The 26,932-nt window shown below is 55.1% G+C and overlaps 1 protein-coding gene across 1 annotated transcript in view; it reads right to left on the reverse strand.

Moving 5' to 3' along the window:
• The window catches only part of nkd2b (NKD inhibitor of WNT signaling pathway 2b), a 43,384-nt gene extending 16,951 nt beyond the window's left edge, over positions 1–26,433 (reverse strand). The window contains exons 1-3 of the mRNA XM_056286741.1: positions 26,409–26,433; positions 26,215–26,241; positions 25,954–26,045 (exon numbers count right to left, since the gene is read on the reverse strand). Coding sequence (XP_056142716.1) covers positions 25,954–26,045; positions 26,215–26,241; positions 26,409–26,433 — 144 coding nt within the window. The remainder of the gene's footprint in view (positions 1–25,953; positions 26,046–26,214; positions 26,242–26,408) is intronic.
• Between the last annotated feature and the right edge of the window lie 499 nt (positions 26,434–26,932).

Genomic DNA, 26,932 nt, shown 5'->3' on the forward strand with positions numbered 1-26,932 from the left:
TCCACGTCCGAGCACACCCCGGAGAAAACAAGATATCTTCCTGGAGGCCCAGTCGTGTAATTTTGGCGCTGCGTGGTTTTCGGGAATACCAGATAGCTTATTTTTATGTCAAGATGTAATTAGCCTGAAAAACTACCAAGCTGACTACAGAGTTGGCACTATCTGTTTGGGTCTCCCCCCCCCCCAGACCTTAAACTATTGTATATTGTACTTTGACTTCTCCCGTCTGAGCCAGACCAACAATCTCAGCTATTTCCTTGATTGGACTCAGAAGGAATTCTTCTGATACCGATACCGAGCCGCCGATAGGGATTCGCGAGCTCTCCGGGACGCGCGTGGTTTCTCGAAACACAAATTCACCTGGACGTGACACTTAAGAAGGCGCCAGGGGAAAGCCCTGGTGACCGCCGGCACCAGAACCCCCCCCACCCCCCTCCCGAAGCCCCCCCTCCCTCCCCAACATTAATCGGGGGATGATTGTGGGATTTGCCGATGATGAAAATGAGGGCCGAGCAGCGTCAAATAATGGAAGGAACACGGCTTGGTAAACAAATTCCGTCTTTCGTTACCGCAGAATGAGACGCGAGAGGGAGCGGAGCATTGAGAAATAAAAGCCTCCATTCCACCAGAAACCGACCTGGCCCCGACTCAAAACCAGATGTGAGCTGCTCCGCTGTAGAGGGAGAGAGGGGGGGGGGGCAGGGAGAGAAACAGAGAGACAAACAGACGGAGGGGGGGGGGTGGAAAGAGAAACAGAGACAGACAGAGAGAGAGAACAAGAAAGAGAGAGAGGGGGAGAGAGAAAAAAGAGAACAAGAAAGAGAGAGAGGGGAGAGAGAGGGGGAGAGAGAGGGGGAGAACGAGAGAATCAGCGAGAGAGAGGGAGAGAGGGAGAAAAAGAGAAAGTGTGTGAGAGAGGAAGAGAAATACAGAGCGAGAGATAGTGTGTGAGAGAGTGACAAAAGAGAGAGAGAGAGTGGGAAAAAGAGACAGAGAGAGAGGGAGAGAGAGGGGGAGAACGAGAGAAACAGCAAGAGAGAGAGAAAAAGAGAAAGTGTGTAAGAGGAAGAGAAATACAGAGCGAGAGATAGTGTGTGAGAGAGGGACAAAAGAGAGAGAGAAAGAGACAGAGAGAGAGGGAGTGAGGGAGAGAGAGAGTGAGAGAAAGAGACAGAGAGAGAGAGGGAGGGAGGGAGAGAGGGGGGGAGGGAGAGAGGGGGGGGGGAGAGAGAGAGGGAGGGAGGGAGAGAGAGAGAGAGAGAGGGAGGGAGGGAGAGAGGGGGGGGAGAGAGAGAGAGAGAGAGAGAGAGAGAGAGAGAGAGAGAGAGAGAGAGAGAGAGAGAGAGGGAGAGAGAGAGGGAGAGAGAGAGAGAGGGAGGGAGAGAGAGAGGGAGAGAGGGGGGAGAGGAGGGGAGGAGAGAGAGGGAGGGGGAGAGAGAGGGGGGGGGGGAGAGAGAGAGAGAGAGGGAGAGAGAGAGAGAGAGAGAAAGAGAGGGAGTGAGGGAGAGAGAGAGTGAGAGAAAGAGACAGAGAGAGAGTGAGAGAGAGAGGGGGGGGGGAGAGACAGAGAGAGGGGGAATGAGGGAGAGAGAGGAGAGAGAGGGGGGGGGAGAGAGAGAGAGAGAGGGAGAGAGGGAGAGAGAGGGAGAGAAAAAGAGAAACAGAGTGAGAGAGAGCGAGCGAGATGACGGGGGACAGAGTCGTAGCTGAGACACACGGGGAGCCCAGGACAGACGGCAAGTTGCACCACCTCCGTGTCCTCCCCTGCAGGACAGCAGGAGAGCGACGCAGGGTTGTCCCGGACAGGGTGGACGGAAGCCACCGGTGCTTTCGGCGTCCACCCTCCGGCCATGCGCACACGTTCATCTGGAGGAACTGGGAAACGGCATTTTCATGTCACAAACGCCTTGAGAGTTGTGCACCCACGCGATGAAGCAGCAAAACAACAACAACAACAGCAACAACTGTTAACAACAACAACAACAGCAACAGCAAAACCGAAGTCCCTTCTATTTGGCATGTGCAGCCCAATAGGGAGCCCGAGCCCGAGGTCACATGACGACCTCACATCCCGCGGTTTCAAGAAGCTGCTTCCGGTGTCCCCACTACAACGCGGGACAGGCATGTTCCAACTCGTCGCTGGACAACATTTGGGAGAAGACGTGTTTCCTTGCTGGGCTAGTGTGGACGGGCATTTAACAGTCGTCCGTGTTACTATGGGCACGGCCTCCGGGAGAGTAGGGTTGGGCGAGATGGCGGGAAAGTTCCCTACCGGCCACCGTCAGCCCAGCAGGCGGCGATTGCCCCCGCCCCCGTGCACGTGCGCCGGCCATTTTCAGCAAACGCTATCATGGAAGACCTCGTTGCGAAAAAGATACAAAATGGTAGAGGCTAGTTCCCGTCGATGCAGAGAACGGTCAACTGAGCATGCGCAAGTACTCGTCGCCTCCGTTGTTTGGGTAGGGTTAGGGTTAGGGTTGGGGCGGGGTTAGGGTTAAAGTTAGCTAATCAGACGCAGATTAGGGGGCGGGTCTTCCTAGAATCCCAGCGCCTGGATGCTACGCGGGGCGTGTGGAGGCGCGGGAGAGGCATTTCGCGCATGCTCAGTTGATCGTTCTCTGCATCGGCGGGAACTAGCCTCTACCGATACAAAATACCCCATCTGGGGCCAGAGCCCTAGAAAGAGAGAGTTGCGTCATTGAGGGGGTCAGAACGCGAGAGGGTCACGTGGTTCATGTATCCGCCGGATAGTTCCACACGAAGCTTGGCGGGTCATTTAGATGAACTGCTTAGCCGCGATTTCCGGTAACCACTAACCAATATTTTCAGATTTTCACTTTTATATATAGATATATTCAAACGTGACACATATTCTATGCGCACGTGTGGGAATTGGCGAGCTGTCACGCTTTAAATTGCATCGTTAATTCGATTCAAACGTGCTCGTAAAATGGTCATCATTAAAATGTCAACTGTAGCTTCTTACCTGCAAATTAACCTTTGATTAATGCGAGAAAACCACCTCCGCCATGGGAATTCCGCTGCCCCGGGTCGCCCGTTTGGAACCATCCGGGGCTCCCATGAGCCGCCATTGCTGTTAAATAATTGGCCCACTGACGTCGACGGAGTTGACGCAACTCTCTCTCTCTCTCTCTAGGGCTCTGGTCTGGGGTTATTCTGGCTTTACACCGGACGCAGCCGGCAGGCCGAAGCACCCGCATGACGTCATGTGTCGTCTTTGCAAACGGGTGGTGCAAGGCACAAGATTCTAACGCCACCACCTTGCACGAGCGTTACTGTGAGAATCTAATCTGACTGAAACACCGCAGCCTATGCGCTGCTCTTCTTCAGTTAAACGCAATAAATCACCTGGAGATGTTTGCGTCGGATGAAGGACGCCTCCGCCTGCAGCCTCCGCATCAACAAACGGGTGGGGAAAACGTAACTACGCCAGTACATGATGAGGGTGCACACCGGCACGTACAGGTTTTGGTCGGGTTCTCTTAATATGATTTATGAACTCGCGTCGCTTTTCAGCACCAGTCGCCCGGACAGCAGCCACTGAAGACGTCTTCGTCATCCAGTCACCCCCCCTGTTTTCTTGAACGACTCGTCTGAGATCAGCGCAACAAGGAGGTGCAGGTGAACCAGCGCCACCTGCAGGTCCTGCTCACACACGCGTGGAATTGTGCTTTACGGGTTAATTGTTTACCGAGTTGGATTCTCGAGGAGGCAGACCAGGAATTAGCAAAATAAAAGGACAAGGGCGTCCGGGGAGCGTGGCGGTCTCCGTTGCCCACCAATACAGGGGTCGCCGGTTCGAATCCCCGTGTTACCTCCGGCTTGGTCGGGCGTCCCTACAGACACAATTGGCCGAGTCTGGTGGGAAACCGGATGTGGGTATGTGTCCTGGTCGCTGCACTAGCGCCTCCTCTGGTCGGTCGGGGCGCCTGTTCGGGGGGGTGGAGGGGGAACCGGGGGGGAATAGCTTGATCTTCCCACGCGCTACGTCCCCCTGGTGAAACTCCTCACTGTCAGGTGAAAAGAAGCGGCTGGTGACTCCACGTGTATAGGAGGAGGCGTGTGGTAGTCTGCAGCCCTCCCCGGGTCGGCAGAGGGGGTGGAGCAGCGACCGGGACGGCTCGGAAGAGTGGGGTAGTTGGCCGGATACAATTGTAGTGACTCAGCCAATTGCCGAGGCCAGGCCTAGTTGAAGGAGTCAGAACCGACCCAGTCCTGATCGGCTTGTGGATAACACCACTGCAGGAGCCATACTGAAACACTATAGCGTAGCTGGCAGATTAAACAGAAACTTCTGAAGATAAAAGAAGATAAACTATGATGTGGCGAGGACAGAGACTATATGGAGAGCACACTTTAATGAATGAACCTACAACAAACAACATGACAAACCGGATCAGGTAAGAGGCCCGATAAGTTCCGACTCTCTTCAGCATAACACCCTCATCCTAATATAGAGTTGGTACACTAGTGAGCTACAATACCCCTCACACGCGCACACACACACACACACACGCAGGTATTTGAAACCGGATCCTCATCCAGGGAGGCAACGTTCTGGAGTCCAGCCTCACAGATCCAAATCCAAATCTCCCGTCTCTCAGTTCCCAACATGGCCGCACAGCTGAGAATCTGCCTTTGTCCATTAACTGGGCAATCAATCAACCAACCAATCAATCAATCAATCACCCACCAATTAATCTATCTATCAGTGCGCCATGACACGTCCTCTCTATGAGTGGCGATGAGATAAGAGCAGAGGGGCAGATTGCCCCCCCCCCCCTCGTGTCATTTCGGCCGGGCCCATGTGGCCCAGATGGCCCCTGGTACACGAGGTCAACCAAGAGGCAGAGTCTCTCTTGGCAGGACATGAAGCGACGGGCAGAAGCCTGTTCGGTCCCGGTACATCAGCAGCTGTTGGGGGGTGGGGTGGGGTTGGGGGGTGGGGGTAGGGACGGGCATGCCTGTCTGTCCACGCCAGTCCAGCCTGCCAACCGTCGGAATTCACCCGTGCCCCCCCCCTCTCAAATCGATCCCCCCCCCCCGCTCCTCCCGTCACCCGTCTTCTTCTCCTCCTGCCTTTGATTGCTGCGCGGGACGTCATAAAGAAGATTAGCGTGGCCCACAAACTGCCGTCACGTTCATGAATCTGGGAGAGGTTAATACATGAGATGGTGATTATGGAGGTTCTGAGGTTCATTACATCACCCATGATGGATTTAATTAACGACCCCCTCTCCAAAATAAACGAGGGTTATTAATTAATGACCCCCCCCCACCCACCCCACCAAAAAATAAATAAACAAGGTTCATTTGGAGAGAAACTACCAAAAACAGTGTTGCAGGTCTGGGGTGGTATTCAGTGCTGCACAGAACACCACGGTTTAGTTTAACTGAGCGCTGGGCGGGGCGGGGCGGGGCGGGGGGGGGCGTCCGGGTAGTGTAGCGGTCTATTCCGTTGCCTACCAACATGGAGATCGCCGGTTCGAATCCTCGTGTTACCTCCGGCTTGTTCGGGCGTCCCTACAGACACAACTGGTTGACGGATGTGGGTGTGTGTCCTGGTCGCTGCACTAGCGCCTCCTCTGGTCGGTGGGGGCGCCTGTTCCGGGAGGGGGGGCTGGGGGGGGGTAGCGTGATCCTCCCACGCGCTACGTCCCCCAGGCGAAACTCCTCACTGTCAGGTGAAAAGAAGCGGCTGGCGACTCCACGTGTATCGGAGGAGGCATGCACTAGCACCTCCTCTGGTCGGTGGGGGGCGCCTGTTCGGAGGGGGGAGGGGGAACTGGGGGGAATAGCGTGATCCTCCCACGCGCTACGTCCCCCAGGCGAAACTCCTCACTGTCAGGTGAAAAGAAGCGGCTGGCGACTCCACGTGTATGGAGGAGGCATGTGGTAGTCTGCAGCCCTCCCCGGATCAGCAGAGGGGGTGGAGCAGAGACCGGGACGGCTCGGAAGAGGGGGTGGAGCAGAGACCGGGACGGCTCGGAAGAGGGGGTGGAGCAGAGACCGGGACGGCTCGGAAGAGTGGGGTAATTGGCCAAGTACAATTGGAGGAGAAAAGGGGAGGGGGGAAAAAAGAGCGCTGGGCAAAATGGAAAATCTTATTACCACGGGGATCATACGGAACGTCACACCACATCAACCTGTTTCCACGTGCAGCAGAGTCCACGTGAGGCTGATTATATTAAACTAGGAAGGAAAAGTCTAATGTCAAACCGCTGGTCTTCAAATAACACATCCCATATGTCAACAATACTACGTCCAAACACAATATACTCAACTGTTTCCGGTTTCCTTGTGCCAGATCTTTGGGGGTACAGATTCTTGGTTGGCATGGAGTTAGGCGACAGCATTACGCATAACCTCCACATTCATGGCGTTATAAAGACGACATAACAACAATACTGAACTACTGCGCGGGTCCGAGCCCCAGGCAGCGCTGGGCGGGGCTAACGGGACATCCTCCGAGTGGCTTTCTGCGTGGCCACGCTCATGTGCTCCGTTCAGATACTTCCGGGTCCGCCCTGTCGGTTGTAAAACACAACCACTTAAATCCGAGTCACGAGCCCAGAACAAACACGGGACCAGCGCGAGGTAGGCGTGGCCGCGTGGGCCATAGGAATATATCGGCGATCGGTTTTTTTCTGGGGGCGATTTTTTATGCTTTTATTTTGATAATTTACTGGTCTGCCTCCTCGACGTTGCAGCGACCAGGGCCGCATGCCCACATCCGGCTTCCAACCCGCAGACACGGCCAACTGTGTCTGTAGGGACGGCCGACCAAGCCGGAGGTAACGCGGGGATTCGAACCGGCGACCCCCGTGTTGGTGGGGTAGCGGAATAGACCGCCACGCCACCAGGGCGCCCTGCACCCTCTTGTTGCGGTGATTTCAGACGAGTCCGTTCAGTAAACGGGACGGTGACCGGATGACGTCGTCGTCTTCGGCGGCTGCTGTCCGAGCGACTGGTGCTGAAAAAGCGACGTCAACCCATAAATCACATTAGAGAACCAGACAAAACCTGTATGTGCCGTTGTGCACCCTGATCATTCACTAGCATACTTCTGTTTCCCTCCACCCGTTTGTTCATGTGGAGCCTGCAGGCGGAGGCGTCCTTCATCTGACGACGCCATCGGACCCCTTCCCCCCCCCCCGCCCAATTCAGCCTGTCTTTACACTTTAATGCTTTGCAAAGCTCTCAAGGTGGTTTATTATTGTAGCGGACTGGTTCACGTTGTCGCCCGCGGTGCGGGGAGATCCGGGTTCGCGTCCCGGCTGCGGCGGTTCCCGGACTGCCCCCCCCCCCCCCGAATTTGTGTTTAATTGAAGAAGAGTAGCATATACTATATATTGGCTATGATGTCTCAGTAAAATTATCCTCTCACATTAATGCTCGTGCACGCTGGCGGCGTTAGAATCGTTTGCCTGCACCACCCGTTTGCAAAGACGGCAAATGACTCCATCCAGGTGGAGGCTTGCCGGCTGCGTCTGGTTTAAAGTCCAAATAACCCCAAATATTTTGTATTCCTCTTCGCAACGAGGTCTTCCACGCTTGCATTTGCTGCAAATGGCCGGCGCACGTGCACGGGAGTCCGGGGGGTGGGTGGGGTGGGGGGTTGGGGTTATTGGCTATCGCCGATGGTTGGGCTGACGGTGGCCGGTGGGGAAATTTTGCCGTCTCGCCCAACCCCACTATAAAGCAGTGTTCCCCTGGCCCTGTCCAGTGTGAACTAAACCACGGTGCAGCTCCAGACACCCAGAGAAAACACAAGACGTACACGAGAGCCAGACAGGACACGCACACGCACACACACGCACGCACACGCACGCACGCACACGCACACTCTGGCAAACAAGAGAGCAAACGGTGGGGGGCGCACTAGCCGGTGGCACATCAAAAGCCCTCGTGGGAGAGGCGGTAAGACCCAAACAGGATGTTCCTCCGTTTCGGGCCTCCATGTGAAATTCTGGGAGCTCCCGCATGGGCCCCCTGGCTCTTCAGCCGGGGCCAATAGAGAGCACGCCCGGGACGATAAAGCTGAGGGGATTTGTTCCACATTCCAGAGAGCCCTTTTAAACAGCACATCGCATGGATCTCAGGAAGCCCGGCTGCAGGTCAGGTGGGCCGGGACACAGATCCCACTATTGTCCGAAGCAACGACACCTCTCTTCTCCCCCCCCCTCCCCCCCTCTCTCCCCTTCTCTCTGGGGTAGGTCAGTCTCAGTCACCTCTCCAGGTGAGCCGGACTATGAGCTACTCAGCTGAAAATGGTCCCATGTAGCCGGGGTGACCTTGCTCTTCATCCCGCCAGCTGCGCTGAAACAAGTTTTTTCACGTCCGCCAGGAGTCGGTACGTTTCTCGAGCGCTTCTCCTCGTCTAGCGACCATAAACAAAAGGATGGGACAACCGTTGAAACTATTACGACACAAAGAACCACTCCCTCTCCCTCTCCCCTTCTCTCCCCCCCCCCCCCTCTGTCTCTCTCTTGTGTAAAAGCGTTGGCTGTGAACCGTGGAGGCTATCTTCCTCCCCGCTTTCAGGTGTCAGTCATCTTTATCCTCACCTGTGAGAAAACCCAACCCCACCCGGCCCCTCCCGCAGCTTCCCCTTTCTTCTTCTTCTTCTCTTCGTTTGGCTTGTTTAGCCGCAGGGGGTGCGAGTCACGGCTCGGGCGGTAGCTCCGCCGGCTGTAACCTCTGTGGCTGCCGGCGGCCCGTGGCGCAGCGGCCGTTCCAGGTCCCGCGGGGCGGTGAAGAATGTAAACAAAACCGCCAAACATCTGGAGGGAGGAGCGCGCACCCGCAAGCAGGACCACGAGGCACGGCGACGGTCACAGGTGTCGCGTCGCAAACACGTGACGCGAGCCGTCTAATCCTACACCCCTCTCTATTTCCGCACCCCGTCTAATCCCACACCCCCGTCTAATCCCACACCCCTGTCTAATCCCACACCCCTGTCTAATCCAACACCCCTGTCCAATCCCACACCCCCGTCTAATCCTACACCCCTGTCTAATCCAACACCCCGTCTAATCCCACACCCCCGTCTAATCCCACACCCCTGTCTAATCCCCACACCCCCGTCTAATTCCACACCCCTGTCTAATCCTACACCCCTGTCTAATCCCAAACTCCCGTCTAATCACCACACCCCCGTCTAATCCCAACTCCCGTCTAATCCCACACCCCCGTCTAATTCCACACCCGTCTAATCCCACACCCGTCTAATCCAAACTCCTATCTAATCCCAAACTCCTGTCTAATCCCACACCCCTGTCTAATCCTACACCCTGTCTAATCCCACACCTCTGTCTAATCCCAAACTCCTGTCTAATCCTACACCCCTGTCTAATCCTACACCCCTGTCCAATCCCTACACCCCTGTCTAATCCTACACCCCTGTCCAATCCTACACCCCTGTCTAAATCCCACACCTCTGTCTAATCCACACCCCCGTCTAATCCCAAACTCCTGTCTAATCCCACACCCCCGTCTAATTCCACACCCCTGTCTAATCCTACACCCCTGTCTAATCCCAAACTCCCGTCTAATCCCACACCCCCGTCTAATCCCAAACTCCCGTCTAATCCCACACCCCCCTCTAATTCCACACCCGTCTAATCCCAAACTCCTATCTAATCCCAAACTCCTGTCTAATCCCACACCCCTGTCTAATCCTACACCCCTGTCCAATCCTACACCCCTGTCTAATCCCACACCTCTGTCTAATCCCAAACTCCTGTCTAATCCCAAACCCCTGTCTAATCCAAAAATCGTGTCTAATCCCACACCCCCGTCTAATCCCAAACTCCTATCTAATCCCACACCCCCCGTCTAATCCCAAACTCCTATCTAATCCCACACCCCCGTCTAATCCCACAACCCGAGTGACTCCTCACCTCCCTCTGCCTCACATCCAAATTTGCGGCTTGCCTATTGTAGAAGGCCAAGGGGTGTGTGTGTGTGTGTGTGTGTGTGTGTGTGTGTGTGTGTGTGTGTGTGTGTGTGTGCGCGTGTGTGTGTGTTTCGGGGAGGCTGTCCCATCATGCCTTCTGGGCAGAGGAGGGCTGGCTTGAGCGTCCGGTCACATCGTCTACGATCAGTAGAAAAATGCTCCCCGCGGATGACTGCGGGGCTTTTCTCACAGAAGTGCGGCTCCGCATGACTGACAATGATAGGGGGAGTTCAATAATATCAAAATATGCTTCATGTTTGTTTCTCCCCCCCCCCCCCCAAGCATCATGAATTCAATAGCTTCCTAAATTCGAGGTTCCGCAGAGCGATTTCCCTCCATAGAGCTCGCGCAGACCGTGACCAATCAGCCAGTAATGTAGCGTGAAGCCTCCAAACATCCATCTGGGAGGCATATTGGACCAACAGAAAGAGGGACGCCGGTTGCGGTGTATTATTATAGCGTTCAGCCCGCAGGGAGGCAATCAGGTCGGCCGGTCAAACGGAGCCACTGGGTGGGAGCGGCGTGAGCGAGACGGGTTGATGGTTAAGACGCCGAGCAGCGGATAGGAGCCTCGACCGCCACGCCACCACCATGCAGACGTCACACGTCACTTCTGCGCAAGGGCGGTGCTTCCTCCTCGTGGCAAGGTAAGGCTGCCGGGCCAGAACCGGTTCGGGCGAAATGTGGGTTTTGCTTCGGAAACTGTTGCATCAGACGCAAGCACGAGACGGTATTAGAGACGAAAGAGGTTCTTCGTGTCCAGCAGGGCTATGACTGCAGCCCAACTTCACCGTTTTACCTCTCTCCGAAAGCTGGTCTCACGCCTCCTCTGCCTCTTCCTCCCCCTCTCTCTTCCTCAGTTAAATTCAATTCAAAGGGGCGTCCGGGTGGCGCGGCGGTCTATTCCGTTGCCTACCAACACGGGGGATCGCCGGTTCGAATCCCCGTTGTTACAACTGGCCGTGTCTGCGGGTGGGAAGCCGGATGTGGGTATGGGCCCTGGTCGCTACACTGATCGATCGGGGCGCCTGTTCAGGGGGGAGGGGGAATAGCGTGATCCTCCCACGCGCTACGCGCCCCCCCCCCCTGGTGAAACTCCTCACTTTCAGGTGAAAAGAAGCGGCTGGCGACTCCACATGTATCGTGGGAGGGATGTGGTAGTCTGCAGCTCTCCCCGGATCAGCAGGGGGGGACGGCGGGGGTCCAACAAATAAATAAATAAATTCAAAGCGCTACACTACCATGAACCTTCCGTCACAACATTCCCGATAAAATCCAAACACAATGAGAACTATAATCATGGAAAACGTAAGAACAAGTGAAAGAATGCGTAAGTATGCGTGTGTTGACAAAACAATGTCTCCCTCTCCCTTTTCTGCCCGTCTGTCTCCTCCAGCGTGCAGGGACTGCCAGCCTCGGAGACCACGAGAATTCTTGACTCTGGTGCAAGAACAGGCTTTATTCCAAGCTGTGAAGTTCCTCACAGGCCTGGAACTGGACAGGGGGTCGTCCCGGGGTCAACCCCGAGTGCTTTTTTTTTTCCTGAGGATTCCTAAAAATACCCTCCCGCCGGGCGTCGGAAGTGAAAGAAACCCCGCGCTGCTCGGGTGACGTGAAGAAAGCGCAGATACGCGGGATGGACCGATGCCAAAGGGCCGCTGGCAGCGGCCGCGGCATGGCACACGAAGGTTACGCAACTTCCCACGAGAAGGGGAAAGGCGGAAGGGGCTGACGTTGCGATGTGAAAACAAACAGAGGAGATTGGGGAGGAAATAGATAGTAGCACCAACGGGCTAATCCCTGATGCTGTGGACACATCTTCTTTCGGCTTATTCCCTCTTTCCACAGTGGAGTTTTTTTTTTGGGGGGGGATTTCCCCCCATTTTCTCCCCAATTGTACCTGGCCAATCACCCTGCCCTCTGAGCCGTCCCGGTCGCTGCTCCACCCCCCTCTGCTGATCCGGGGAGGGCTGCAGACTACCACATGCCTCCTCCGATACACGTGGAGTCGCCAGCCGCTTCTTTTCACCTGACAGTGAGGAGTTTCGCCAGGGGGACATAGCGCGTGAGAGGATCACGCTATTACACCTAGATCCCCCTCCCCCCTGAACAGGTGCCCCGACCGACAAGGGGAGGCGCTAGTGCAGCGACCAGGACACACACCCACATCCGGCTTCCCACCAACAGTGTCTGTAGGGACGCCCGACCAAGCCGGAGGTAACACCGGGATTCGAACCGGCGATCCCCGTGTTAGTAGGCAACGGTATAGACCGCCACGCCACCCGGACGCCCCCACAGTGGGGTTTATAGTTTTCATCGGTACCCTGTGAGGGCACAGCACCAATGGCGGCCGTTGTTAACCCGGGCCTCGACGGATCCGCTATGGTCTTGTCCATCCGCGTACTGATCTGGCAAAACTTTACATCGGACCTATGGACGGGGGCACAGGTAAAGCACTGGATGCCATCCCAGTATTCGTGGACTTCATGGACCATGTGGTGACAGGCTCGCCACGTGCTGTGAACACGTGCGGGCCAAGTTACTGTCAAAGCGAATCCTTTTTTTCCAGAAACGAAATCAACAAAAGAAAAACAAAAGAAGCACATCCGACTGACGCCTTAGATCCAAAATGTCAGAGTGAAAACAGCCAACGTGAACTTTCCCCAGCCAGTCGGCGTAAAGTAGTGATTTGGGATTACAGGCGGCGGCTCTGGCCTACGCGCGTCCTGGTTCCAGCCTCAGTCTGCCATGTGTGCACCTCCAGTGACCTGACAGACGAGCGGTGCGCGTCTGAAACACTGTCCCCCAGTGTAAAACCCTGGAGCGTAATTCATCCGTGGCGCAAGCAAGCGGAGATCAAAAGGCTCCGGAGCAGAGGGCAGCTCCGCTACGCCTCCTCCTTCTCCTCCCCCACCCCCTCTCCCTCTTTTCTCTTCTCCTCAGCTGCTTTTGTGCAGAGCACGCGCAGATCTGCCGCGTTCACAGCCCGAGTTCCTGGAAACTGGGGCTGCGCAAAAGGTAGAGGCACTAAAACATTGGCTGCAGCCCTTCACCCTGCATACTTAGCATGTATGATCAATCAATCAATCAATCAATCAATCAATCAATCAATCAATCAATCAAACAAACTTTATATATAGAGCAAATTTTTGCATAAGAAATTGAGGGGGGGGGTTTAGGTGAGGGCAAATGTGCCCACTTTTATCTTCTATACTTTGGCCTTTTCTTGGGTAAACGAAGGTACGAGTCTTCATATCCATGGGAGTTTTGCCGTGCAGCACACCGGGGAATTGGGGGTAAAGGTTTATTTCAGGGGGAATAAGCCAGAGGTGGGACCAAGTCATTGATTACCAAGTCACCAGTAAGTCTCAAGTCTTGGCGCTCGAATCTCAAGTCAAGTCCCAAGGCTTAAACTTTGAGTTTCAAGTTGTAAACAAGTCATCGTGCGCTCTTCATCAAATCTCCAACAGTGGATCTTTAATTGTGGAACTAAAGAGCTGATTTGCTGCACACTCCCCCACCTCCTCACCCCTTTTTCTTCCAATTGTATTTGGCCAATTACCCCACTCTTCCGAGCCGCTTCTCCACCCCCTCTGCTGATCCGGGGAGGGCTGCAGACTACCACATGCCTCCTCCGATACATGTGGAGTCGCCAGCCGCTTCTTGTCACCTGACAGTGAGAAGTTTCACCAGGGGGACGTAGCGCGTGAGAGGATCACGCTATTCCCCCTCTCCCCAAACAGGCGCCCCGACTGACCAGAGGAGGCGCTAGTGCAGCGACCAGGACACATACCTCACATCCGGCTTCCCACCCGCAGACACGGCCAATTGTGTCTGTAGGGACGCCCGAACAAGCCGGAGGCAACACGGGGATTCGAACCGGAGACCCCCGTGTTGGTTTGTCGTGTCAAGTCTAGAGTCATCAATTTTTTTACTCGAGTCTGACTTGAGTCCAAGTCGCGTGACTCGAGTCCACACCAGTGGAATAAACCCACGTGGAACGTGCTCAGTGTGACACTCGATGTTTGCAAAAGGTTTTTGAAGGCGGACTGGTGGCTTCCAGAGCAAAAGGTGCTGATGTGTCGTAACGCCGTAAAAGCGACGACGTCATCAACAACTGTCATTTGGACACAGCTTGCGGTTTTTGTTTTCTATTGAAAGCCAGACACGTGATGGCGAGGGTAAAAGTTCAGACAGTGTGATACACTGGCATTCTTGCAGTGATAGGATCGGTCACACCCCTATCAACACGAAGAAGAGGGCGTAGCTCGGACGGCGGGCCCCTGCGGAGCTGCTCTACATGTGGGAACTTACCTGGTGTGGGGTTTTTTAAAGACAGCCTTCTGTCTCGGGATCTCTGTGCCGCGACGGCTGCGAAAACACATCCCCAGACGTGTCAAAACCATCACTGCTGCCGCTATGTCACCAACCGGCATGGTTCACAGCGGTCGAGGTGAACTTCACCAGCTTTTCCAACTTTCCGCTTCAGAGTCTCCTTGAAACAAGAGTACATTTTTCACGACTTGCGTGATTTACATGGGAGACATTTTGGTACCAGTTTCGGTGAGGATTTCAGCTGGGACATCTCGCAAAACCGCTCTACGGGGCATCATTAAGTAAATCAATGTGAAGGAAGGGAGAGCCCCTCGCACAGGGGCAGAGAGGGGCTCTCTGAAAGGCTCTCAGTAGCCGGGCTAGGCATCTCAAAGAGAACTGCTGTTTATTTGAAACGAGCCTTTAGGTAAACATGTTACAGGGCGCACAGGGCCGGGTCAGCTTTTGAAGTGGACAGGCTCGGGGGAAGAAACGGTTGGGTGGGGTGGGAGGCCGAAGGAGGAGCGGAGGGAGGGGGGGTGTCGGTTGGTTGGGGCGGGGGTTGTCTTCTGAGGAAATGAGAACAGTGGTCTCTTTCAGCCACTTCCCACCCTTTTTGTTACATAGAGAGAGAGAGGGGGAGAGAGAGGGAGAGAGAGGGGGGGGAGAGAGAGAGAGAGAGAGAGAGAGAGAGAGAGAGAGAGAGAGAGGAGAGAGAGAGAGAGCACCACAAAAGATGCATAGGAGTAAAAATATGTCAGCTAAGCGCTTGAGAGACACAATCCTCGGCTGAACCGCAAAAGAGCGGTTTCACCTGACGGTATGAGGTTCGCTCGGTTCCGTTTGGCAATCCGTGCCTTGTTAAGACGGAGGGGGGGGGGGGCGGAGACAGGCAGGAGACGGGAGGATGAGAGGGATGGAGAGATGTGCAGCAGAGGTCCTGAGTTGGGTTTTCAGACTCTCAGAAACGCAACCAACAAGCCCCGAGGCTGCGTGCTGCCACCCCCGTGGGCCCCGCCGAGCCGCCAGGACGCCTATTTCCTCACAGATAGTCCACCACCACCGACCCAAAAACACGATTCTCCTGAAGCGCGATGACCCCCCACGGCGAGGGGGCCTCTGCGGCCCTGCGTCCGCCGAGCCCATCCTAAAGATCCAACGATATTCACAGCCCACTCTGTCGAGCTACAATTCCCACCAAAATTCACCACACGCAGACCACGCTCAGGATCCTGACGAGGGGAACAGGTCCGAGTAACAAAAGCAAGTTAGCAGCCATCCCCCACCGGGGGGGGGGGGGGGGGAGGAATGCGATGTGCAGAAGGAGCGCCAGGCCCCGGCCGTCTGCGGAGCGCAGCTCTGCGCTTTGAAGGCGCTAGCGCGCTTCAGCAGCTAACCGCTTTCAGATGGGCCCGCGCTGTTTTACGAGCTGCATAATACCGATACCTACACATGTGCAGGCCCGGGGTCCAAAAGAGGATGGGGGGGGTAGGTTCTGGTAAATCCGACGCTGCGGCGCTCTCCGGATAACAACGGAGGGGACGGGGAACGCAGTGTGGGGGGGGGGATGAATATAGTAGAGAAAGGTAATTTGCATATCAACGCCGACCCGCCTCCTTTTTCTTGCCGGCGCCGTCAAGGGAGCTCGCGCTCCATATCTCAAGGTGCCGGTTCTCTGCAAGGAATAAAAACATTCCTAAATCTCTGTTAAGAAGCGGAATCTTTTGTGGGGTTTCTCCCCCCCCACCCCCACCCCCCTTCCCAGGCAGGTACCCATGCATTTTAATCACATCAGCCTTGACAGAATGCTTGATGTGAACTCAAGACTGTGTTCGGAGGTGTAGAGTTTCAACATCACTGTGGCTTTCTTTTCTTTTTGGAAGTGAGGGCTGTTTTTATTTAAAAGTGCTTCAAGCAGCATAGCATTAAAACAATGAGTAGAAATCAGGGCCAGCCACCGCCTGGGTCCTCCACATGGGCCTTTTTGGACCTGCGCTTTGTTTTGTGAGCATACAGGAAGCCAGGGTTTGGGGCTTGTGTGTGTGTGTGTGTGTGTGTGTGTGTGTGTGTGTGTGTGTGTGTGTGTGTGTGTGTGTGTGTGTGTGTGTGTGTTGCACTCCTTCAGCCCCCGAAACTAGCAGGGCGTCAGGTTCTGGAATGTGGAGTAGGGATGAGGTTTCTGAAGTATTCTGGAGTGACTCTGAGGGCTTTTCATACAAGAATAACACGGAGACTCTAGCGTCGTCTGCCAATAGGAGATGCACATTACATCAGAACGCTGCGCAGCGCCGGGGAGCTGCTCCACAACGTGTATTTGAACTGGTAGCCTAACATGGCTTCGCTGTGGTTTCGGTGCGTCGGTGCACTTTTGGTGGCAGCCGGACTGAAAAGTAAAGAAAGATTTATTTTGCAGCAGCAGCCGCAGCTGACGGCATCTTTATGCATGACGTGATGCACATTTTGTGCAGAAACAGTAGTTGACTACAGAAATGACATGTTCCCCTCTTACTAATGCGTCCATCCAACTGTTGTTTCTTGACTTTATCCACCTGACGACATATTTCTTTTTCTTTTTTTTCTTCTCAGACTCGTTTTGCTCTCCCGATGGTTTAAATAAACCCAACTATGGGATGGTTGTGCAGCACACCGCGACGCAAGTTTTCCCAAAACCCATATTGAGACATATATTGGACATTGGACGTATGTTGGATATATATGCTGGACATATATTGACATATGTTGGACATATTTTGACATATATTGGGCATGTAAGTCCACTCTTAATTACTAACAAGTGACCAAAGGGTAGACCAGCGTCTGTGGCAGCTGGATAGTCAATTCAAATGTGAAACTCGGGGGGGGGGGGGTTAAAAACATGGGGCGTCTGGGTAGCGTAGCGGTCTATTCCGTTGCCTACCAACACGGGGATCGCCGGTTCGAATCCCCGTGTTACCTCCGGCTTGGTCGGGCGTCCCTACAGACACAATTGGCCGTGTCTGCGGGTGGGAAGCCGGATGTGGGTACGTGTCCTGGTCGCTGCACTAGCGCCTCCTCTGGTCGACCGGGGCACCTGTTCGGGGGGACTGGGAGGAATAGCGTGATCCTCCCACGCGCTACGTCCCCCCTGGCGAAACTCCTCACTGTCAGGTGAAAAGAAGCGGCTGGCGACTCCACATGTATGGGAGGAGGCATGTGGTAGTCTGCAGCCCCCCCCCCCGGATCGGCAGACGGGGTGGAGCAACGACCGGGACGGCTCGGAAGAGTGGGGTAATTGGCCAAGTACAATTGGGGAGAAAAAGGGGCGAAAAGAGAAAAGGTCAGCGTCTGACCTTCACGAGGACGGTCTCGGGTTTCCACAAGCTGAATTCCCGGGATAACAAACACAGCTCGTGTCCATAACAGGCATAGAATTCCACTCCGATTCCAATATCGCGTTTCGCTTCACGTCAACAAGCACGAGACTCCGTTTCCTTGTCAGTCTGCACTCGATTTGGTGAACAAAACGGGGCGGAGGGGGCTCAGGAGTCGTTTGGTAACTGGAGGGTCGCAAGTTCGATCCTCGGCTCCTCCTGGCAGCAAGACACCAACTAACCCCTAACTGCTCCCGATGAGCCGGATGTCACCTTGCACGCTTGACGCCGCGTGCGCGTGAACGTGCGGCGTTAATTGGTTGTCGTAAAGTGGTTTGAGTAGCTGTTGCAGCTATATAGTATATATATATATATATATATATATATATATATATATATATATATATATGAAGTCCCAAATATAACAGTAAAAAAAAAACCAGAAAAACAATGCAGGTCTACAATGTCGGCGCAGCCATGTGAAAAGCTGAGCACGTGGTCCATGACCGGTTCCGTTTCCGGCGAGTTCATCTGCCAAAATTAGACGCGCTGAAGGCCTAATTTAAAGCAACGTGTTCAATGAACAACAGCATATCATGACAGCATGCAGTAACACCAATAACAACCATAACTGAACACACAAAAAAAAAATGGTAATATTCCCTTGGCTGCGCTGAGGCTCACAAAATGAAGTCCACTTGGACCAGAACTAAAGCTTTCTAAGAGGGAACAGGGGGTTTATGTGGAAACATACCTTACACACTAAAATGTAATAACCTTTGAGTCTCCCGGTGTTTTACTTGGCTGGGAGAAGCACGAGATCAAACACACACTTGGATCCAGCAGACTTGGCCAAAAATGTCAGCGCTAAGCACCGGGCTCCAGCTCCAGGTATTTTCTTTCCCCTGGCAGGGGGAGGGGGGAGAGAGAGAGAGAGAGAGAGAGAGAGAGAGAGAGAGAGAGAGAGAGAGAGAGAGAGAGAGAGACACAGACCAGAGTTAACCCTCCCCGGGGCAGCCCACCCCCCCCCCACCAGCCACCAGCCACCTTCGCTCCTCTCTGACAGCGCAGGGAGGGAGCCAGCTCTCCCCGTTTCCGGGACCTTGTCCGTGACCGCTCACACGAGGGTCACGCGGCGCCGCCAGGACCGAGGACAACCCGAGACGGTTTCAGCTGAAGTCAATCAAAAAAGCGGAGCGAAGGGCGTCCGCGTGGCGTGGCGGTCTACTCCGTCGCCTACCAACGAGGGGATCGGGGGTTCGAATCCCCCGCGTTACCTCCGGCTTGACCCTATACAGGCACAATTGGCCGTGTCTGCGGGTGGGAAGCGGGATGCGGGTTTGTGTCCCGGTCGCCGCACTAGCGCCTCCTCTGATCGGTCGGGGCGCCTGTTCGGGGAGGGTGGGGGGATAGCGTGATCCTCTCACGCGCTACGTCCCCCTGGTGAAACTTCTCACTGTCAGGTGATGAGAAGCAGCTGGCGACTCCACACGTATCGGAGGAGGCGTCTGCGGCCGTCCCCGGATCAGCAGAGGGGGGTGGAGCAGCGGCTCGGAAGAGCGGGGTCATTGGCCGGATACAACTGGGGAGAAAAAGGGGGGGGAAACTCCACAAAAAGGAGAAAAAAGGGCGGAGGAAAGGAAGATGTTCGCCAGCGATTCCACGTGTGGCGACTTGCACACAAGTCCGTCCCCCCGGACCGGCCGGAAGGGAGCGGAGCCCGGACCAGCGGGGCTTCAGAAGGGGCGGTAAACCAGAACGTCTCCAGAGTCCGTTCGGGGGGGGGCGGGGGGGGGGAAACCGCGACACGTGGTGGGCTGACTTCAAAGGGGCAGATGATGAAAGTGGTGAGATAAGCGCGAGGGCGACGGCGCGCCGCGCCACACGCCCGCGGATGAAAGCCCCCGGCGCGAGGGGGAGCGGAGGAAGCGCCGTGTCTCGGGTCTGCGCGCCCGCTCTTCTTCTGTCCAGATGGGAGGAGTCAGAGCACGAGCGTCTAACCCAGCGCGCCGTATGATACGGCCTTCCTATAGGAGCAAAACTCCATATGGTGCAGTGACGGCAACACTGATTCCTTCCGGGACAAGGGCCCGTCAACAACTATTTATTTATTTATTTATTTATTCCCATTTTATTTGATTTTTTTTACTCAGCAAGAATAACCCGAGCTTTTCAATGCAAAGTCTAGCCGTAACGCAGGCCACTGGCCTCGCTGTATAAGACGGAGTGACAACATTTTGGCCTGCCAGTGGTGAGGGATTATGAAGCACGCTTTGAGGACTCCTTGGTTCCTCCTGATGGCCAAATAGAGGCCCCGCCCCTGTCACCGGCGCTGGTGAGGCTGAAAGTGAGCAAACAGCTTCAAAGTGCCTCAGACAGTATAAATATCCTCACATAAATAAACACTCAATCGGTCTGCAGTGTTCTAATGCCTTTTTCCATGAAACATGGGCCATACAAAACTTTTCCCCTCTCACTCATCCGTTCACACACACCCACACACACACGCACACACTCAACGCGTATATATATACTGCATGGACGTTTCCTCACAAACGTGCAACCACACACACACACACACACACACACACACACACACACACACACACACACACACACACACACACACACACACACACACACAGGACAGTGAGGGAGCGAGCCAGAGAAACAAACAAATGAAAAAAAGTTAGAAAAAGAGGGAGAGCGCGCGCGAGAGAGAGAGAGAGGGAGGGAGGGAGGGAGGGGGGGGCTGTGACTCGTAGGTACCATCACGTGCAGACTGTCGCGCGTATAAAAGAGAGCCCCAAAACCGGCGCCTCGCACCCGTGACGAGCGTCTCGGCCTATGCCGGGTGACGGCGTTTACGTTGACGAAGGGGGCGGGGCGAACCTTTGCTTTCCGGGACAAACGGCGGACCCGGACGCCGGAGGAAGGAACCGCTAAAACGGGCAACCTGCCAATGCTGAACCTCCGACCGCCGCAGCACGTTGGCGTGAGACGGAGGGGGAGGGGGAGGGGGGGGAGACACCGGCGGTCAGCGATCACTTCCCCAAAACAATGCTGCAGAAGCAGCAGCAGCGGATGAGGCTCTCTTTTATTCCCCTTCCCCCGACTACCCCGTAAACCCCCCCCCCGCTCCCCACCTCAAACATCTCCCCCGAGAAACCCCTCACCAACCCCCCCCCCACCACCCCCTTTTCCCACCACAGCCCCTCTCCCTGCTCCAGGACTCTGCTGTACAAACCAGGAACAGATGTCTGCCGGGGCCGTGCTGAAAGACCCCGCTGTTCTGGACGCCAGCCACATGCTTTTCATTCAGAGATGAAGGCTCACAGCTAGCCTTCTTGTGAAGCCAATTTCAAAAAAAGACAGGAGAGAGGGGAGGGGGGCAGGGGAGGGGGGGCAGGGGAGGGGAGGGGAGGGGAGGGAGAATAAAAAAAACAAACCCTCTGAATGCCTTCAAGTTCCTTCAACACACACGCACACACAAAAACTAATACTCGTACGGCGGAGCACCTTCCTCGTCTCCTCTTCCTCGCACAACTCGTCTCGAGACGGCCTCAAAAAGAGGGCGGGGCTTTGTTTGCTTTTTGTTCTTGGTGGTTGTTTTTTTTTCTCTCCCCCGGTTGCGGCCTAGAAAAGGAGGATGTGAGACAAGTCTCGGGATGTTCCTGATGAATGAGTGCAGTCCAGAAACAGAAACGGTGACTGGGACGCGACGGGAGAAGACCCGCGGAGCCAGCGGGCGGGCTTCACGTGCGTCTTCACGTACGGCACGCGGGTGTCTTCGCGTACGCCTTCACGTACGGCACGCGGGTGTCTTCGCGTACGTCCTCACGTACGGCACGCGGGTGTCTTCACGTACACTTTCACGTACGGCACGCGGGTGTCTTCACGTACGCCTTCACGTAGGGCACGCGGGTGTCTTCACGTACTCCCACGCGGGTGTCTTCGCGTACGTCCTCACGTACTGCACGCGGGTGTCTTCGCGTACATCTTCACGTACGGCACGCGGGTGTCTTCACGTACGCCTTCACGTACGGCACGCGGGTGTCTTCACGTACTCCCACGCGGGTGTCTTCGCGTACGTCCTCACGTACTGCACGCGGGTGTCTTCGCGTACATCTTCACGTACGGCACGCGGGTGTCTTCACGTACGCCTTCACGTACAGCACGTGGGTGTCTTCACGTACGCCTTCACGTACGGCACGCGGGTGTCTTCACGTACGTCCTCACGTACGACACGCTGCTCCCGAGCCCTGAAAGAATAGCCCCAGGATCAAGTCGGTCTCTCGGCGCACTGAAGACAAAAAGACCAGCCGGTAATCGACAGCCCGCAGCCTTAAAATGAAACAGATATCGCCGCCATACATCCAAACAAAACAGCGCTGACTCGATATTAACGCGTCGCGGAGAAGATGTGCACGGCGGCCCGCAAGGCCCGCGCGTCCAAGTAAAACATCCCCCCTTTTTGAGCGGGGCTGCCAAGAAAAAGGTGATTTTTATATAAAGGGAAAGTCTTATTCACGGGCCTGGCTGTCGACGGAGACGTTGACGAACCTGGGTCCGGCGCTGGTTTTGGGGAGTTGCTTAGGAACTGCGCAAATCCATCGCCGAAGGTGAGCGCACTTGCGTCCTTAAGCTCTTAGCGCATCCCGGCATCAAGGCGAATCCCCGGCCTGCAGCCCTCCGGGAAGCGCGACATTAGGAACCGCTCAGAAGTCGCTACTAATGGTCTTTGTCGCGGGCCCCGAAATGTTGACACAACTGGGGAGTTTTGAGACAAAGGCGGCGTTGAAAGGTTGAATTAGCCTGTCATTATTTGGGCATCCGAGCATGTCTGCAAAGCAGCGCCCAAACGAAGCACCGCGCGTGTGAGTGCGTGCGTGTGAGTGCGTGTGTGTGGCACGGTGGAGGACTGTTGATGTTTCCAGCGATGACGCACAGTGAACCTTCACAGAGCACCACTGCTGATGAACACACAGGTCTGCTACACTTTCCATATTCATCATCTAACACACACACACACGCACACCAGGGTCATTTTCAGGGTTGGCTGGGGTGGGGCAGGTGTTGATTATAGTGCCCCCCTCCCCCCCCTACACTAGTTTTGGCAAATGAGGCTGACACTTTGATGGGGCCTCCACTGATTTCCCTGCCTTTCACCAGGTGCTTGGACAGGTAGGACTTGTCTCGGAGCACCTGCAGCGTCAGAAATCTCGTTGACTCCTCTCAGCCGGGGCCAACTCACGCTGCCGAATCACTCTCTCTTTTGTCTCTCCTCTCATCCCACCCTTTTAAGGGGCCTGGCGGAGGCTATAGGCTTACAGTTTTAAGGGCATTACGCCAGCGAGTGTCTCGAATCTTGACATGCGGCGATACCGGTAATCCACAAACATGCTGGACTGGTCTGAGCGCTGGCCAGTCCAGCGCAACACCGACTCCTCCTTGGCGACTTTGACCGTCGTGGCGTTTCTCCAGCTGAAAAGCAGTTGCTAGCGTTGAGCAAGGGCGACATTCCCCCTCTGTTTTCGCTTCCCCCCCCTTTTTCCTATAGCCCTCCATACCTCAGCCCATCCCCCAGGACGGGGGTGGGGGGTGGGGGGGTCGGAGGCTCCACTGATATCAGAGCCCTTTTATAACTCCCTGCTCAGCTCTTTGAAGTCCCAGCCAGACAGCTCAGGAATCCCACTCCCCCCATTTGACAATAGGGGGGGGGTAAAGGGGCTAAACAGTGTGTTTGGCCAACCACCCTTCTGATATGAAATCACAAGCACATTTAATATTCCCTGCTGCTTAATGGCCAAGTCGACGCAAGCAATAAATAAATAAAATAAATAAATAAATAAATAAATCGGAGGATCATCAGCGATTCTAATTTCGAACACTTTTCTGGCCACCCCGGATGCTGTACCCGCTCCTCATCAGCCAATCAGGAGAGTGCCTTACAAGCCGGCATCTCCATTGGTCCCTTCCTGCTGTCGATCGGTTTGCGCGCTCACAAGCCTCTTAGGCGGAAGTGAGGGGGGCGGGGTCTATCGCGGGACGCTGTCAAAGTCTAGCTAGCTCTCGCTAACTTCCGCCCAGGATCGCTTAATGGCGGAAACTGCTGTTTTACCGCGTTAGACTGGAAAACCTGAAAAGTAGAGTAAGCGAAATCCGGTTGCAAGTTTGATCAGAAGCCTTAAAAGACACCCCCCCCTTGTTTGAAAAATGAAACAACTGCTGTTTTCTAACGGTATTTTCACACCCGACACCCAAGACGACGACGGAATACTGATCAACATAATCACATCCGGGGAATGAACGAGACCTAAATCCAACCCTGGAGAAGAATAAACCAGTAGGCGGGTTACAATACGGGGGGGGGGGCTGAGGGTCAATTTACTCCCTAGATGATGACGTAATGATGAAAATAGGGGCATCCAGAGCACTGGGACAACAGGTAAGCGTGGTATATCAGATGCTGCCTGAAGGGTTTTGGGGCAAAATGGCTTCCGGATGAAGCGACACACACAAGCGTGCGGCGCCATAGCAGCAGCAGCATCACCTCCTTCGTAACTTCTCGGTGATGCAAAACTCCTTCAGGACACCACGTGTCCGGCTTGATGTCGTACAAAGCAAAGCGATGCTGTGCAACAGAATACTTGCTATCACACAAAACCGTGTCAAACCCAATATTTACTATATAACCAATATCGTGGGTAAAACACACAATCGTGCGAAAACGCGAGTTGCTCTTCACCCCCCGACACGGGCCCCTCGTCTTTTCACAAGTCGGTTTCGGAGTGAACAGGAAACACAAATGACTTAATGATCTGGAGTCATACGTATTTACCCATTACATGCTCTGTCTATGAACGAGGCTGTAATATGTACCTGGCTAATGACGGGCAATAAATCAAGGACAGGACTCTGACGGAGTCGAGGAGCGGGAACCGCCGACTAATAAGTTCCAGTCTTCTGCCTCTGGTGGTCCCCCCCCCCCCCGCCGCCCCGCCCCCCCTCCCAGGGGAGCCCAAACTACAGCAGAGCTCCTCTGAAGCAGAGGAAAGTTCTCCTTTAACTCGCCACGAGTGGGTGGTTAATAACCCTGATATAATCCATAACTCTTTTGACTATCGCCGCCACCCACCTCAGCGGGTCTCCGCGCCAGGGGTTGCGAACTTCTCAGGGTTTCTGTCCGAGGGACTCGGGGCTCTCGTGCCCCTCTCTCGAAATGACATGCTAATTGAAGTGATGTCATGTTATGCCACAAAAGGCGAGGGGGGGGCTGCTGCTGCCCACCGGGGAGCGTGCGCGAGAGTACGAGGCATTGAAAATAAGACGCAGCCTTTAGTCGTCGATGCCAGCGGCCGCAGGAGCAGCCTACTTCCCGCAGTCTGAGCAATAACTACACCCCTCCGTCTCGCCTTGCCTCTCAGGTTGTTGCAGCGCTGCGGTGTGTGCGTGCGCGCGTACGCGCACGGACGTGTGCCACCCTGCCAAGCCTGTTCACGTACGGGGCTCATGGCTTGTCATAATCTATCCAGTGTGCAGGCGGGGAAATAACCACCGCACGGCTGCGTCGTGGGCCAAAAATGACAGCAACAACAACAAGCACGCAGGACTTTGCCGAGACACCAGCGTGTCTTTGCACATGCTTGCAAAATTGTACTCCGGTCTCCCCCCCTCCTCCCACCCCCCCCCCCCGCGAGTAAGCAGAAGACCGGCTCATCTTTCAGCCCATCGGGGAACGCAACAGCTTCCTCCAGACAAACCGAGAAGCGCTGCACACACGGCGTCCCATCACCAAATGCTAATGAGCACCTGGCCGCACTCTTTTTCTCCTTCTTCTTCTTCTCCTCTCTCCATATTTTCTTTCAACATTGCATGACAAAAAAACTATTAGAAAACACACTTCTTCTTCTTCTTCCTTTTTTTTCTCTCTTCTGGGACTCATACAAACATGCGGTGCAAAAAATTTCCAGAGATGCTTGCCCCCACTGGAAAGCACTGGAGTGTGCTGAGATGAGAAACAGAGACCATTCACAAAGAGAGCAGGGCTGAGGAGGAGGAGGAGGAGGAGGAGGAGAAGAAGAAGAAGCCCTTTCTGACGCGACGTGAACCGCCGTCTGCGACGCAAACCTGCGCCTTGCCTTTGTTGCGGTCACCTTGCCTAGCCCGCTGTGACAAGGGGTGGGTGGGGGTGGGGGGATAACGAACTTCTCAGCTGGACCGGACTCAAAAAGACCGGACACGGGCCACCGTCGTTATTTCGTGATCAGAACGGGAGACACGTAATAATAAACAAAACAAGCCTGGTACCTGGATGCTCTTCAGCTTGTTCTCCGGGGCGCCGTACCTCTCGCACTCCTCCATCCCTCTCCGGAGGAAGGCATTCACAACAAAGCTGTCTCCTGTGAAACGACAACACACACACACACACACACACACACACACACACACACACACACACACACACACACGGACGGTATCGAATCAGCGGCCATTCAAACGCCGCTTTCCATCGGCTGCATCTATAATGAACTCCCGCGAGGAGGCTGGGAGGTGCGGGTCGGGGCTCACCTTCGGGGTTTTCTCTGCGTTTGCAGGCTGCAGAGCCCGGGCACACATGGACGGGCGGGGGTGGTGGTGGAGGTGGGGATGGGGGGGACGGGGACGGAGAGCACACCGCCGTTAGTCAGCATGATCGGTTAAAACACGGCTGGGTTACAGTGTTGCAAGGCTTCCCCCCCGGCTCGTGCGGGCGCGGGTCTTACCGTGTTTGGACTGGAGTTTCCCCATCCTCGCGCTGCTCCTGCTCCCCCCGGTGTGGTCGCGCGGTCTTCGCTAATCCGTCAGGGATACCGGCAAGCGGTGCCTCAAAACCCTCACATGGTGATCGTTTCGACGGGATGTACAAAGTCCAACCTCATCCAGGAGCAGGTAGTTAAAGCGGTTGGTCATTGAAAGAAAAGAAAATAAAAATAAAATAAAAACCGGCCCAACTTTCTGTCTCCTGGAAGGAGTCTTGCCTCCCGATAAGCGCAAAGAAGCGTGATGGACGCGCAAGGCGGCGGCGGCGGCGCTCCGGACCGCTCTCCGGCCTCGCTCGCTCGATGTGAACGCGCCGCTCCGGCGCGCCGTAACTTTTATGACGGGCGCGTCGGCGGACGCGGCGCCCCCTGTCGGCCACCAGCAGCCTCACGCGTACACGACATCCAGGGCTCCACGCTGTCCCGGGCGGGTGGGATGTGTCGACGGAAGGGGTCTCGGGGGGCAGGTTAACCGCCTCATGGTTGGT

Source organism: Lampris incognitus, chromosome 9, assembly GCF_029633865.1.
Source record: "Lampris incognitus isolate fLamInc1 chromosome 9, fLamInc1.hap2, whole genome shotgun sequence".
Classification (NCBI taxonomy): Eukaryota; Metazoa; Chordata; class Actinopteri; order Lampriformes; family Lampridae; genus Lampris; species Lampris incognitus.